Here is a 16,169-nt window from a genome sequence, read left to right as displayed (position 1 = left end):
GCCTGGGCAAGGCTGCCTTCTTCCCCCTGCTCTTCCTCCTCCCCCTGCCCCCAGGCACCAGGGTCCCCCCCCCCACTGTGGGGTCCACACTGGCCCCTTCATTTCAGGCAAAGACACCCGCACCCTGCCCATGGGATGCCCAGGGGTGCCAGGGGGCCGCATATATGGATATGGCTGAGCACCCACTGGGACACCCATGCAGGACCCTCGAGAGCACCCACACCCCTCTGGGTGCAAGGGTCGGGGTCTGAAGGTGCAGGCGTGGGTCCTCCTGACCCTGCCAATGGGTGTCCATCTGTCCTGCCAGGCATCACCCCACTTCCAGCCCCACCAATGGGTGCCCACCCACCCTGCCCAGGCATCACCCCCAGGTCCGTAGAGTCCCCAAACAGTCTCTGGGGACAGGCTTGTGCCTCTGTCACAGGACAGGCAGGCAGGCAGCAGGCAGCAGCCCTGCCTGTGGGGCACCCTGACCCCGTCCCCATCCCCAAACCCCCCACGGGCAACCAGTGGGGGGGGGGCCGAGCCCCATTCGGGCTTCGCTTTCCCAGTGGCATTCACTTAAAATACAAGCTGGGAAAACATCAGCATTTGGGTTAAAACCCCAGGGGGGGAGGTGTGCAGATAACAGTTTTTAACCAAAATCGCTGCGTCTGGCCACAAAACGGCCTCTGGCCAACAAAATCCTCCAGCAGCTCCTTGGCCAAAACCCTGTCCCGGACCCACTGTGCCCCGGGAACCGCGGCCCCGGGGCCCTTTCCGGGCGCCTCTGCCCCGTCAGCAGCTCTGCGGTGCCCGCGGCGGCGCTGGGGAAGGTTTCCCAGGGTGGGCAGAGCCCTCTTGGGGCGCTTGGGGGGGTCTCGGAGTGCTTGGGGGGGTGTCTTGGGGTGTTTGGGGGGGTCTCAGGGCAGCAGGACGGAGCCTGGGAGGTCCCAGCCCCTCCAATGCCACAAGCACCGGGGATGTGGGGGACCCCCCCGGGTTCGGTGCTGGGGTTCTCGGGGAGGGTGCTGGGGCAGGGTGCCCCCGCTCAGTGCCACCCCGTGCCCCCCCCCGTGCCCAGCAGGTCCCAGGAGCCGCTCGCTGATGCCTTCTCCTCCCACCAGCCATCCTTTCCCCAAAATCGTCTTTTATCACCCTGTCGAGGCAGCTTTTTAAGGCACAAACACCCATTTTTTGCACCCCAAAAGGGACCCTAGGGTGCCACCACACTCCATGTCCCTCTCAACCCTGGGGGGGGGGGGGGGGGGGGGATTTCTTTTCTACCCTCCCCTACAAGCTGGAGGGATGGGGATATGGCTCTGTGTCCCCCCCAGCTATGGGATTACTCATGTGGGGGGCTGAGAGCAGATTTTGCCCCCCCCCCCCAGATTGTGGGGGGCTGGGTGGGGGTGCTGCTGGGGGCAGGGAATCACTTCTCTGCTCCCATCCAGGACAGCAATAGGGAGGGGAAGAGGCCACCAGTTGGGGACACTGGAAGCAGAGGGACCCTCCTGGCCCAGACCCCGAGGCGGGGAGACAGTTTTTCTCTTTTTAGCTGCATTTTGCATGCGCCTTTACAGCTTTGGACTGCTCAAAGCAGCGTGGGGGTCAGGGATGAGGGTTTGTGAGGTGTAAATTTGGAGGGGGCAGGCATTGGTGCTCCTCACACCCCCTCCAGCAGCCAAGGATGCTCCTACCTCTGCTCCTCTGAGCTCTACCAAAGCATTAAGCTGCTATCACAGCCCTGCCATCATTCAGCTCCAGAGTTAACACCCTCTCCTGTGCAGCCAGCTTCCACCTGGTGCTGCTGGCAAGGCAGGGGCTTGCTGCCCCCAGCACCCCCAAGCCTGGGCACCCTGCCCACCCATAAGAGCAGTCTCTGACCTTAAATACCCCCCCAAATCTGACCATAATGATTGTGGCCTGAATCCGGCGGGATATATATAGGTCCCACTTCCCTGGGAAGGGGATGTGGACCTGGGAAACCCCCGGCTGCTGCTGGGGAGAGGAAGGGCTGGGCTGAGTCAGCTCCCCTCGAGGAATCCTGTTTGTCAGCAAACGCGGCAGCAAGCTCAGCCCCGACACCCGCAAAAGGCTCCCGGGTCCCATCCTGCCCTTCCTGTCCTCACTGTGTGAGCAATGGGGGGGCTTAACCCTGCACCCCCCCAACGCCAAACCCCCTGTGAGCACACTGGTAGGGGCTCAGGATGGCATCGAAGCCCCCTCATGCCCCAGGTACCCCCCCCCCCCGGGGATGCTGGATCCGTGCAAGAGGAGCGGGATGTGGGACTCCCCCGTTCCTGGAAGGCAAAGGGGAGCCAGGGTGGGGGGCAGCGGAGGTGGGGGGGGAGGAAGGAAATGCCTCTTTGAGCGCTGCCTCTCCAAGTGAAGTGCTTGCAGGAAGCTTTGCCGAGAGCAGCCTCAAGTGTGTTTGCTTTAAACAGCTGCTTCCCAACCCTCTGCAGAGATTTCGGGGGGCCCCGCCACCAGCAAAGGGGTCCCGTGCCTGGAGCCCCTGGCCCCGGGGATGCCGGGGGGCTGCGGGTGGGCTGGGGGTAGGAAGGCCGGGTCCATCCCTCTGCCCTTGCGGCCTTGAGCTCTGGTGTGGATCAACAGGAAAGCACGGCGGGCCGGGAGCCTGACCCCGAGCCCTCACCCACCCCGCAGTCCGCGAGCGGGGGCTCCGGCAGCTTTCCCTGGGTCCCCCCCAAGGCAGACCCCAGAACCACCCCTATGAGCTCTGGGGACCCCCCCCCTTGCAGGGCACCAAAGCAGAGCCCCAGTGTGGGGCGCAAACAGGAGGAGACACAGCCCTGGGTCTGGGATCCAGCCTAGGAGCATCCTGGAGTCAGGATGGGGGAAGGGGAGGCTCCATCTCCCCCCCCCCCCCCACTTCCTGCATGTCCCAGCTCCAGCAGCACCCCCCATCTCCCCCCAGTGCTCAGCCCAATGTAATAGCACTGGAGACAGATCCCCTCTCCCTCCCCACACCCCCCCCAAGATGTCCCCTCACCCCTCTCCCCATACCCCCCAGCAGCTCCCACCCTTACACAGCGCTACACATCTCTGTTTATTAATAATATTAAATATACAAGCTGTTTTCTATTATTTTCTTTAAATAGACTTTAAATGTCTTTGTATAAAATATTCCAACATTTCATTGTATAAAAAAAAAAAAAAAAAAAAAAGAGGCAAAATAAATCTGACACAGCTTAAAGGCAAGTTTTCTCCCCCAGGAATGGGGTTGGCACGGGGTCAGCATCTCCTCCACGGTGCAAATTGGTGCCGAGCTGGTGGCTTACACCAGCAGCAAGTTTGGCCCCAGCCTCCCTGCTGCAGTCAGGGCTTTCCTTCTGCTTTACACCAGTCCCTTGCACTAGAAACCCCTCCTTGTGGCAGTCATAAATACACATATATATAAAAAAAATTAATAGTAATGCTTTCTTTAAAAACAGTTTGGTTTGTCCACGTTTTCTTCCATCGTATAAAAATAATACTTCAAAACCCAAGAGCAGCGCAGGCCACGCTTCACATTTGGGGCCGGAGGGATGCTGTGGCGGGGCAGGATGCGGCCCAAGCCCGGCCTTCGGGGTATCTCCGGGGCTGGTGCATCCTAAACCGGGCTCTTCCCTAAGCCAGGGAGGGGAGCTGAGCCGAAAAGCCCCGGGGTACCCGGCTGGGGCATCTCCACCTCTTCTGTCCCCGTCGATCCAGTCCTTCCCCGGCCCCATTTCCCTTCTCTAAAGCGCAGTCACAAAAGAAATCCAGTTGCAGGCGAGGCCAGCTCGCAGCAATAACCCTGTGAGGGGGCAGGACAGGCCCCCCGTAAAATACTTCTGTGGGATAAAGACTTTCATCCGCTATATTAAAAATAAAACCCTAACGGCATGACGGCGAGCCGAGGCCAGCTCGGGCGTGGGACCAGAGCCAGATCTCCGGCGGCAGGAGGATGGGGAGCGGGACGGTGCCAAGCGTCACCCCCACGCCCGGCCCCACGTGGGGACACGAGCACGGGTGGGCTTTAAATATTCACAGTGTGAAGGTTTAAGTTGCAAGTCGGGGCTGGGGTTGTGCAGCCCAGGGGAGTCCTGGTGACTGACACCCCCCCCCCCCCAACCCAGCATTCAGGATGCTCCAGCTGAAGCCTGGGGAAAGGCAGGGTGAAGCGGGGGGGGGGGCAATGGGTGCTGGTCCAAACCCCGCCGTGCTGGGGTGTGAGAAGAGCCGGGAGATTCGGGGAGCTGGTCCCCTCCACCTTCAGCCAGCACTGGCCATGTCCGAGCAGGATCCACCACCCCACATCCAGCGTCTCCATCGTCCTGCTCAGCACCGCGGTGTCACATCAGCCACCGCCGCTGTCCCAGCGAAGCCCTTCGGTGACAGTCTGACGCCTTCCAGCCTTCCGCTTCCCAGGGAATCCCGCTCGGGGTGCATCCCCCCATCCTTTTGTCCCTGCCAGGGAGGGGTTTTTTTTGCAGTCTCTGGCCGCCGGTGTGGGGCGAGGGAAGAGGGAGCGTCAGCATCATGGCGGGACCGTGGAGGGGCCAGTGTGTGCCCACCCTCCTTCGCACGGCAGGAGCATCCGGATCCGTCCCCCGAGCAGCTTCACATCCCGCCTTGGGCCCTGGGGAAAGGAGGAGAAAGATGAGTGGGAGCCGAGGCTCTGCCAGGGAAGGCGGGGAGAGCGGGAGAAACACATAAAAACCACAGGAAAAAATACTATATATATTAAGAAAGTGCTGGTAATGGATTAATGGGCTGCAAAACCGCACGCTGGCAGCGCTGGGGCGCAGACCTGCTCCTCTCCATGTCCTCCCACCCCATCCACCCCCTGCCAGCAGCCAAATTTCCCTGCCCGTGGCTGAGGTCAGTGCCCGTGGGGACGGTCTGGGGACTCTACACTGTCCCCAGGGGCTTGGACCGGAGCCCTGCGAGGTCCCATCCAGCCCCTGCTCACCTTAGAGGTCCCGAGTCTCCAGCTCTGGACATCCCCTCGCTCCCTGCAGCGCCCTGCAAGGGAAAGTCGGGGGGGTTTAGGGCAGGGTGGCCCAAGGCGAGGGTCCCCAAAGCTCCCCCGAGGCAGGATGGTATCACACCCACCTGCTCTCTGTCTCCTCGGGGTCGCAGTTTCCATCTTCCAGCGGCCGCTCCAGGACCTGTGTGGAGGGAGGGGGAACAGGGAGATGAGCCCTGGGAAAGGGGAGGGGGCTGCGACAGGGGGGGCTCTCACCCCCAGCGCAATGAAGGGGGGAAGAAAATCTTGCAAATAACATCCACCCACTCTGCTCAGCACCACCACATGTCCCCTCCATCTCGAAATGATGGAGAAGGTGGGGCTCAAGCCACCCGGACCAAGAGACAAGTGGGGAAACTGAGGCAGGAGAGGATGCTTGTGCCTGGGGAGGAGGCAGGGGGGTGGGGGGGCCTTACCCTGGATTTATACTTGTAGAAGAGCAGCCCTCCCATGGCCAGCAAGACGGCCACCACGCTGGCCACCGTGATGTATATCAGGGGCTCCCGGTGGCCCTCCCTGACGGCCGGCTCCCTCCCGCGCTGCTCTGCGCTCAGAACAAAGCCAGAGTCAAAGCTGGGACCAGCCCCGCCATCCTCGGGCTCCCGCAGCCGGCTCAGCCCCCAGCCTCGCACCCTCGCCCCGTCCCCGGGGCCACCCGGTGCTCGGCCCCGCATCTCCGGGGCCATCCTGGAGAAACGGAGCTGCGTGACGGGCTCGGATGCCTCGGCGGGACGGATCCTGGCTCCGCCGCCGCCTGCTGAGCCGGCGCTGGGGGACGCTGCCGGCGTGGTGGTCCTGAGCCCACTGGAATGGTCCGGGAGGATGGAGGCTCCCTGCTTCTGGGCCGGATCCTGTGGCGAGTGGCCGGCCACCGTTTCAGTGCCCCTGTCCACCAGCTCTCCATCCCCACGCAGGATGGGGACGTCCACCGCTGCCAGGTTAAGGGTCCCGGCTGGATCCAGGAGGGCTTCGGCACTGTCGGCTGGAGCTGTCTGCTGCATCGCGGGGGACGGCACCGACACCGTGTCACCTACCCCGGCACCCAGGACCTCCTCGGTCCCCGAGCCGCCGTCCGTGCTACTGGGGGGCTGAGACGGGGCATCTAAGTCAGCGAGGGTGGCATGGAGGAGGCTGTAAGGGACCTGGGTGCTAGCGGGTGCCACCTCCCTGCCAGCATGGGTGACAGCGGAGAGGGAGGGCTGGGTGGCAGAAGGGAGGGCAGGGGACAGGCAATTGCAGTCGGGATCTGTCCCCACACCTGAAAGAAGCAGAGAGAAGAGACGGCCGTGGGGTCACCAACCCCCAAGAGGGGCCCAGCCAGAAGATCTGAGGTCGGGGGCAGCATCCCCGTCCCTCCCCGCAGCCCCGGGCAAGCAGGTCTGACAGCCCCCCCCCCAAAAAAAAGTGAGAGCAAAAGTGAGACAGGGAACAGGCAGGGAACAGGCAGGGACAGACATGGCAGCACAAAGATGACAAGCAGTGGGGAGGATGAAGCAAACCCGAGTCACCGGGTGCCCTGAGCCGGTGGCAGTGGGTTATCCACGACTTGCAGGAGCCGGACAGCCACATTTAACATCCCCCCCCGCACGGGGACACGGCACAGCTCCGACACACGGACAACCCCGAGAGATCTCCTCCAGGGACATGCAAACACACAGCACGGGTGCTCGCAAAAGCACGGACGGCAACACGGGGCTCTTCCACCCCGGCGGACAACGCTCTCCCCGAAGGCTTGGTCAGGGGAAACTGAGGCACGAGGCAGCTGAAGTGACACAGCCAAGGTCATGCAGCATGTCGGTGGCAGAGGGGTCCCGGCGCCTCGATTTCTTTGCGTTACGCTCAGCCCGGGCGCTGGGGCTTTGAGACGGAGCCCAGCCCGATGCCTCCAGCCGGGCCGATGGAGATGCCTCCTCATTCCCCCTCAGCATCTCTCTCTGGCCTTGTTTCCATCAGGATTCAGCCCAAATCCCACCTCCAAAGTGGGGCCAGCCCCTTCTCCCAACCCCGGCTCTCCCCAGACACAGACACAGAGCTCATCGACACACTGCCAAGGCCACCCCATGGGGATGGCCACCAGCCGAGCGACAGAGACGGGGACCAAGGCAGACACGTGCCGTGCCCACGGCGCCCACGTGTGCCCACGGACGAGGACACGCGGCTGTCAAGCTGCTCCATGCAGGCGAGCCCGAGCCCCCCAGCCCGGCACGGGTTTGCCGGGCAGAGGCAAAGCCTCGGTGTCTCACCTGGTGAGGCTTCGGCTTTCCTGGGTCCCAGGCAGGTCCTGCGGTAGACCTGGCTGCAATCCTTCTCGAAGGTCTCCTGCTTCTGCAGCAGCTGGTTGATGTCCTGGAAGAATTGTTTCACCAGCAGCAGCATCTCGTAGGGGGAGGTGGTGAACTCCTCGAAGCACATCTGTGAGAGCTGGAGGAAGAGCCGGGCTCAGCATTGGCTCCGTGACCGTGCAGGACAGCTGGTACCACCACCACGGGGTACCACACTGCACCCAGGGCACGGTTTGACCCCCCCCAGCTCCCTGATGTCCATGCACATCCCATCTCTGCTCCACTTCAAGGTCCTGCCCACATGCCCACCCCAGGATGCTCTGGACTCTCCATTTCACCCAAGGATGAGGACTCAGACCCACACCCCCGCAGACCTGGCACCCCACGAGGCAGGGGACACCGTACCTTTCTCTCCTCATCATCCTCCTCCCTGATGCAGGGGTCGACGTTCTCGTCGATGCGGCTGTACATCCTGCGCACCATCTGCATCTTCTTGGCGTTGGACGAGTTCTCCTTGAACTCTGTTCGCTCCAGGATCTTGCCCAGCAGAGGAAAGGCAGCTTTCACATAGCAGACAGAGTCCTTCTGCGAGGACACAGACCACCCCCCCCCCAAAAAAAAAGTGAGACTGGTGACTGGATGGGCAGAGGCCTGGGGGAAACTGAGGCACGGAGCCACAAAATGCCTTTCTACGATCCCACAGGCTGCCCAGGCTCAACAGCTGCCTGGCCAGGCAGGATGGGTCCCTCCCAGCCTGCCTCCCGCAAAGTGGGACAGGAGAGGGGAGACTGGGGACCCAGGGACCTTGCCCCTGTGCACCAGCGAGCCCTGGTCCCTGTCCCTTTCTGTCCCCTGGTACCCAGCAAGGAGCCACTCACCAACTGCATCTTATTGATGAACTTGAAGGAGACCCTGCCCGGGTGCTGCATTTGGGTGTCAGCCTGGAAGGAGAGAGCAGGATGTGACCCTGTGGCCCCGGGGGGTAACACAGGGGGAAGGGACAGAGGAGCTGAGATGGGCACCCCGAGGGTGTGAAGAGGTTGCCTGAGCCCCCTGAATCTGTAGGGGGGTGGTGGGGGGGGTGGGGTGTCTGCTCCCACCTCCGCTTCATCCCACACCATCCTCCTCCTCACACAGACACTGCCCTAAGGTTGAACTTCTGGCAGGGGTGAGCCCAGGATCCCCTCTCCCATCGGGACAGCGTGCTCCCTGTATCAGGCACGCCCTGCTTCTTCCTCCTCCTCCTCCTCCTCCCAGCACCACGGCAGAGCCCAGCCCTGCTTGAATCTCCCATGATCTCCCCTGCACCACTCGGCTCCGCTAAAGCCAGGCTGCGAAGGAGCATCCTGCCACGCAGGAGGTGGCCATGACACCGAGGTCACATATCCCCCGGCATCGCACAACGCCGGGGTCCCGCAGCCCCCTCCCCGTGCCACGACCCTTTCTGATGGGGGTGAAAACCCACCCCAAACAAGCCCCCTGCCTCCGGGCCGGCATCCCAGGCTGGGAGGGCGAGGGCTGCCAGAATTGCCGGCCGGCAATTCTGGCAGCCCTCGCCCTCCCAGCCTGGGATGCCGGCCCGGAAACAATTGCTCCATTATCCCACAGAGGCTGGAGCGAGGGCTGGCTCCTCCGCCTGTGAGAAGAGGAGAGGGCTGCAATCCCCGGCAGGGAAACCGCAACTTCCATTCAAACCTGCTCCATCCCCTTTCTCCCCCCAACCACGCACCCATTTTTAATCCCCAAGGGTTGCAAAGCAAAGGCTCCCCGGGGTTGCGGGGTGCTGGTGCTTGCAGGGACAGCTTGGGCAGAGGAAGCTGAGCTTGCACACACGATATCTGCCAGCTCCCGACACCGCAGCTCAGCGCTTAAAGAGGAAGAGGTAAAGCGAGCCCCGACACAGCGGTTACACGCTGCGAGCCAGAGAGCTCGGTGCAAAGCAAGCGGCCAGCGAGGATTCAGAGGCACCGCTATCGCCTCTCGCCCGCGCGCCCCGTTCGCTGCAGCGATGGAATTTAATCTGCGACAACCGTGCAAATCCCTGCGTGCCCCCGATTCCTGTTTCTCCCCTGAACATCCGCGTGATTCCCCGCTCGGAGGTGAGCCAAGGGCCAGGGTGAGATATGGCCCCAGCAGCCGGGATGGGGCCAGGAGTTGCCTCCCCGTGGGGTGGGTGCGAGCACCCAGAGCTGCCCACAGGCCACGCAGGATGAAGGCACCCATCACCCCAGCCCGGCTGGCTCCAGCACCCGGCTAGCCTGGCCGGCGGCCCCCCTCGCTGCCTGCCACCCACCCACAGCCCCATTGCCAGCCCAGCTTCCAGGCAAGCAGCTGGACTCAGGAATGCAGCCGGATTCCTCGGTTTAACCCCTGCGCAGCCGCCCGGAAAACGCCACGGCCCCGCAGCATCCATCCCCTCCACCTCCTCCTCATCGCTCCTGCACCCACCCAGCCCCACTCGTGTCCCCTTCCCGGCCACGGTCCTGCCAGCTCCCGCTTCCCCTCTTCCTCCACGTCTCTCACCGGCCCTTTTCTGCAGCCACTCTTGCCAAAGGCACGACAGCACGTCACCCCCCCGCCCCATGCCCGCTTGTGTCTCATGCCCACGGATGCTCAGCTCCTGGGTACCACCACTTTGCTGGTGGAGTTGAAAATAAGCTGATTTACTTATTTTCAGCCCTAAATAATGATGGATTTGTGCCTGCCTGGCCCTGAACAAGCCCCTGTCCTGCAGCAGAGCCGGGGAGGGCACTCACCAGCTCCTCCAGCTCGGCCAGGTGCTTCTCGGTGATGATCTGCTGGCAGTAGCTGTTCTGCTCCGTCTCATGGATGCTGCAGACCAGGAGGAGGAGGAGGGACGACAGCAGGGTGCAGCGAAGCAGGCACACCTGAGCATGGCAGAGCAAAGGCTTGGAGTAGGGCTCAGCCCCCCAATGCCACCCCGAGCCCCCTGCCCTTCCCCACCACCCCCTAGAGTGGCCACCTTTGTGGTGGACAGGGCTTGACCACAGGCCAGCTGGATAACCCCACCATGGTCCTCCAACCCCAACACCCATCCCCATCCTGCTATTTTTAGGAGCGCCAGGTCAGCAGGGAATTTCCCAGTCCCGGTGTGGGGACTGCATGGCCAGGACCCGGCTGGTACAAGCCCAAACACGGCTCTTGGCCACCTCCACGTTCCCCATCCAGCTCTTGTCCCCTCTCCCGCACCATCTCTCTGTCTCTCCTGCAAATCTTCTCCACCCCGGCTCCAGGGAGCCGTCTGACACGCTGACCCACCCATCCCCAAAAATCCTCTTCCCACCCTCCGGACCCCCCCCAGCCTCCAGTGCCTGCACCCGCCGGGCTCTTTCCATGCAGCGGCTCTGGCGTCGCCCCAAATTCCCCTCCCAATCCCCCTGCAAAGAAACGGGGAGGCCCCAAACCATGGCGGGACCCCGGTAGGCAACGGGGCTTGTCCCAGGGCCAAGACCGCCGAGGTGAGAATGGAGCAGACCCCGGGGGTGGGTGCGTCTGAGGGCCCCCCCCCGGTGTACCGGCACTGAGAGGGTGCTTGGGTGATGGGTGGGGGGCGGAATTTCCCTTGGAGGTTGTCCAGAAATCCTCCCCTCTTGTGAAACTGCAAGATGCCGCCCGGGCCACCACCGAGACACGGCTACGGCTGGCCGGAGCCTCACCCCGCCGGGGACGAGACGGGGCTGGAGCCGGAGACGGGAACCGGGGCGGGGGATGGAGCCGAGAACCGGGGCGGGGGATGGGGCTTCACCCCGCGGGGCCGGGAGTCCGGACGGGGCTGGAGCCGAGAACCGGGACGGGGCTTCACCCCGCGGGGCCGGGAGCCGGGCCGGGGCTGGAGCATCACCCCACGGGGACCCCCGAAGAGGGGATCCGCCACGTCCCCCTGCACGACCGGGGAGGGGGTCCGAGGAGAACCGGGTCTGACGGAGCGGCGGGGGCTGCTCCCCCCGGGGAGCCCGCGCAGGTGGCAGCGGGCGCCGTGCCCCGGGGGGGTGGTGGTCGGGGGAGGGGGGGGTGTAGCGGGAGGGGCCGCCGTACCTTGGCTCCGAGGCGGGGCATGGGGGCTGCCGTGGGGCCGGGGCTGCGGCGGGGCCGGGCGGTGCGGGCGAGGCGGCGGCGGAGCCGAGCGGGGCCGGGCTGAGCCACCGCCGCCGCCGCGCTCCCCTTTATAGCGCCGCGGCAGCATGTGGTTTATGAGAAAGGGCTGGCGAGCGGCCAGCGCCGCGGCCCGGCCCCGCTCGGCTCGGCTCGGCTCGGCTCGGCCCCCGCGGCCAGGATCGGCCCCCTCGGAGCGGAGCGGAGCGGAGCGGAGCGGATCGACTCGGCTCGGCTCGGCTCGGCTCGATCGGCCCCCGCGGTTCGGATCGGCCCGGATCGGATCGGATAGGATCGGCTTAGCTCGGCTTGGCTCGGCTTAGCTCGGCTCGCTCGGCCCCCGCGGCTCGGATCGACCCGGATTGGCCCCCTCGGGTCGGATCGGATCGGCTCGGCTTGGCTCAGCTCGGCTTGGCTCGGCTCGGCTTGGCTCAGCTTGGCTCGATCGGACCCTCAGCTCAGATCGGCCCCCTTGGCCCGGCTGGGCTCGAGGGGTCCCCTCTGTGCGCACCCCCCTGCTCCCCGCACCATCCCATGGACACACACCCCCCGGACACACACACACCCCCCGGACACACACACACACACACACCCCCGGGCACACGCACATGTACACACACACACATCCATGCACACGTGTGCCCACGCCAGGGACGGACACGCGCCCCTGGATGTGCATGTGCGGGGCTGGGGCCTGCGCGTGTGTGTACGGTCACCCCTGGGCACTTGTACCCCTGGGCACACGCAGCACGCACACACACACACACGTGTCCTGGGGCTTGCACACATGTATGTGCTTGCTCATGTCTGCACACGGGTGCCTGTACAGACACAGAGCACGCACGCACACACACCCCCAGAGCACACACACACAGAGAACACGCACACACAGAGCATACGCACACACAGCTCACACACACACAACACACACACCCAGAGCACACACACACACAACACACATGCAGACACAGAGCACACACACACAGAGCCCTGGGGCTTGCACACATGTATGGGCGTGCTCCCCCCGGGCACATGCACACACACACATGTTCAACACATGTTCATGTGTGCCCAGACCCCACACTGCCCAGACCTGCAGGCACACCCATGTACATGTGCACACCGCCCCCACCTGCACACACGCTGCACGTGTGCACACAAACACACACCCAACGTGCACGCACGCACACACTCACAGAATCCCAGAATCCTCTTGGTTGGAAAAGCCCTTGAAGCTCCTCCAGCCCCACCATGAACCTCACCCTGACCGTTCCCAACTCCACCAGATCCCTCAGCGCTGGGTCAACCCGACTCTTCAACCCCTCCAGGGATGGGGACTCCCCCCCTGCCCTGGGCAGCCCATTCCAACGCCCAACAGCCCCTTTTGCAAAGAAATCCTTCCTAAGAGCCAGTCTGACCCTGCCCTGGCGCAGCTTGAGGCCATTCCCTCTTGTCCTGGCGCAGCTTGAGGCCATTCCCTCTTGTCCTGGCGCTGGTTCCTTGGCTCAAGAGACTCCTCCCCCCTCTCTGCACCCTCCTTTCAGGGAGTTGCAGAGGGCCATGAGGTCTCCCCTCAGCCTCCTCTTCTCCAGACTAAACCCCCCCAGTTCCCTCAGCCGCTCCCCATCAGACCTGTGCTCCAGACCCTGCACCAGCTCCGTTGCCCTTCTCTGGACACGCTCGAGTCATTCAATGGCCTTTTTGGAGTGAGGGGCCCAAAACTGAACCCACTCATCGAGGTACACTCCTACATCCACACCTCGTAGCCATGCAGCTGTGCACACCCCCACGTTCCACGTTTCTATTTGCACTTAAACCACCAACACACACCCCCGTCACACACGCAGCTGCACACCCGCGAGCACACACAGCCCCGTTCCCACGCACCCCCGCACCCCAGAGCATCTGCCAGGCCGACGTGCAGCTCCGCTGCGACTTTGTGCTTGCTCCTGGTCCACGCTGGAAGTTTTCCTGCAGAAAATCCTGAGTGGGTTTGACACCCTTCCCCTTGCAGCACGTGCCCGGCGCCGTCCGCAGCCCACCACAGCCGAAATGCCCACGCGAGATGATTCTGCCGCACACAGGGCTGCAGGCGATTCGGGAAACCGGGGTGCCCTCACCATGCTGGGGTGCAGGGTGCAGGGCTGGTGGGTGCACTGGGTGCTGGGAGCAGCGCCAGGAGGGAATTTGGGGTGTTGGAGTGTGTGAGCAGGGCAGGGATGGAGGTGTCAGGGACAAGAGGATGGGGAGAGGCCCCAGGGTTGTTCCTGCAGCAGCTGAGGCCGGCTCCCACAGCTGCTTGTGCTGTTGGTGGTGCTGGGGCGGCAGCAGGCACGGAGGTGGTGAACGGACCCGTGTGCGCAGGCGGATCCGTGTGTGCAGGGACAGACCCATGTGCATGGACGGACCCACGTGTGCATGGATGGACCCACATGTGCATGGATGGACCCATGTGTGCACGGATGGACCCACGTGTGCATGGATGGATCCACGTGTGCATGGATGGACCCACGTGTGCACGGATGGACCCACGTGTGCATGGATGGATCCACGCGTGCATGGATGGACCCACGTGTGCACGGATGGACCCACGTGTGCATGGACGGACCCACGTGTGCATGGATGGATCCACGTGTGCATGGATGGACCCATGTGTGCACGGATGGACCCACGTGTGCATGGATGGACCCACGTGTGCATGGATGGATCCACGTGTATGGATGGATCCACGTGTGCAGGGATGGACCCATGTGTGCATGGATGGATCCACGTGTGCAGGGATGGATCCATGTGTATGGATGGACCCACATGTGCATGGATGGACCCACGTGTGCATGGATGGATCCACATGTGCATGGATGGACCCATGTGTGCACGGATGGATCCACGTGTGCATGAATGGATCCACGTGTGTATGGACAGACCCACGTGTACATGGATGGATCCATGTGCATGGATGGACCCACATGTGCATGGATGGACCCACATGTGCATGTATGGACCCACGTGTGCATGGATGGATCCATGTGCATGGATGAACCCACATGTGCATGGATGGACCCACGTGTGCACAAGCAGATCTGTTGGGTGCATGGGTGTGCACAAAAGGATCCATGAGTGTGCAGATGGATGCGTGTGCAAGGATGTGCACGAGCAGATCCCTCTGGAGATGGATCTGGGGACAAAACCCCGCAGTGTTGAGGCGCTGGGCACACAGAAAGCCCCGTTTTCTGCTTTGGGGATTCTCCACTGCCTGTTTGTTTGCAGGCAAATGGAAACAATTAGTTGCCAAGAGGTGAGCTGTTGCCTTACCAAGTGTTTGTCATCGCAACAGGGGAGCAGAAAGCAAAATACTCCACAAAACACAACTGGATGCAAGCGGCGGCCCCAGGCTGCGGCTGTGACAAGGGTACAATGACAACCGGGCCGCGTGTCAGTGACAGCCACCACATCCGAGCTTTGAGGAAGCAGCGGTATCTGCTCCCCGGGGCCAGAAATGCTGACGGGGTTTCAGAAGCTGCTGAGGGTTTTTCTTGGAGCTGAGATAACCCCAAGCGAGCAGAGGGCCGGGATCGGGGACCTGGCGGAGGAACGACGGAAATTTGGGGTTGGGGAAGAGCCGGGAGCCATCCAGAGGTGGGGACAGCAGTGACAGCCCTGCAACGGCATCAAATCTGCACCGGTTCATGGGTGCCACGTGTGTCCTTATCACCCATGGGTGGCCCTTAGCCGCTGCACGCAGGTAAATATTGATGCTGAGGACACAGGGGGAGGAAGGACGCTGGGGTTAGAAATGAGCTGTACTCACAAAATAACCCTCTTTCTCCCCCCAGATGCCAAGAGATTATCTTCATTTTCCACGATGAGTTGTCCTGGGAGTCTCAGCAGCACCCGGCAGCGGGAAGATGCCGGGGTGGGTACCCAAGGGACACAGCTGGGTGATGCCAGCCCCGGGGGGTGACTCACGGGGACCCCGTGCCAGCACATGAGGCCCTTTTACACCGACTGAGGACCACGCTCCTTCTTATCTCCTGCACACTCATTCCCTCCACTCCTCCTTTTAAGTGACCGGAAAAGTGTCACGTCCCCGAGTCATGGGACAAGCGAGCGCGGGCAGGGGGACGGGGGGACGGACCGATGGCATTGCGCTCGGGTTAATAATCCACCCCCTGCGTGACGGTGGCCGGGAGCAGCAGCTGCCTCTTTTCTTTGGCAGGGAAGTGGCTTCTGCCCCTCCTCCCCTCCCAAACCTGCTGAAATCCCTGAGTCACGGGGCAGAAATAGAGACGACAACAAGAGCGGCGGCGGGTGACATCGGTGGCAGCCCCCCCCCCCCCGTGCCTGCTGGTAAAATAATGGGGGGGGTGTGTGGAAACAACACCTGCGTGTCCCTCTCCCAGTTGCAGACTGGGACCAGTGGCACTCTCACTGCTCTGGTACTGCCTGGGGGCTGCTGTGCCCATCTCCAAGCCCTGAGGCTGTCACCCAGGGGGGAAAGGCAGGGTGAGGCTGTGGGGGCTCCTGGGCATCCTGGGGGGCTCCCCACATCTGCTGGCCCCCAACACAGGGGGGATGCAGGGATGCAGGAAGGGGGATGCAGGTTGCTCCCAGCTCCAAAGGGCCTGGACCAGACACTGGTACCATCCCACTTGCAACCGCATCTCCTCTGTATCTCAGGTTAGAGCATCCCCGGTCCTCAACCCTCCTGCTCAGGGAGCTGGTGGGAAACTGGTCTGGCAGCTTCAGCTCCAGCAATTCCCCCTCTTCCCACCCCCGAT

At 63.0% G+C, this 16,169-nt stretch overlaps 1 protein-coding gene across 1 annotated transcript; it reads right to left on the bottom strand.

Annotated features, from left to right (window-relative positions):
- Positions 1-3,039: 3,039 nt before the first annotated feature.
- CSF1 (colony stimulating factor 1) lies at positions 3,040-11,432 on the bottom strand. The gene is made up of 9 exons (XM_074850360.1): positions 11,335-11,432; positions 10,035-10,166; positions 8,157-8,219; positions 7,684-7,863; positions 7,240-7,417; positions 5,413-6,254; positions 5,083-5,138; positions 4,940-4,992; positions 3,040-4,606 (listed from the first exon to the last, which is right to left on the bottom strand). Exons 1-8 carry the CDS (start codon positions 11,353-11,355, stop codon positions 4,941-4,943), a joined length of 1,524 nt encoding a protein of 507 aa, XP_074706461.1. The 5' UTR covers positions 11,356-11,432; the 3' UTR covers positions 3,040-4,606; position 4,940.
- Positions 11,433-16,169: the final 4,737 nt, after the last annotated feature.

This window comes from Strix aluco, chromosome 25, assembly GCF_031877795.1.
Source record: "Strix aluco isolate bStrAlu1 chromosome 25, bStrAlu1.hap1, whole genome shotgun sequence".
NCBI classification, from domain to species: domain Eukaryota; kingdom Metazoa; phylum Chordata; class Aves; order Strigiformes; family Strigidae; genus Strix; species Strix aluco.
The sequence above is the reverse complement of the archived record's forward strand: the minus strand, read 5'-3'. Positions and strand labels throughout refer to the sequence as shown.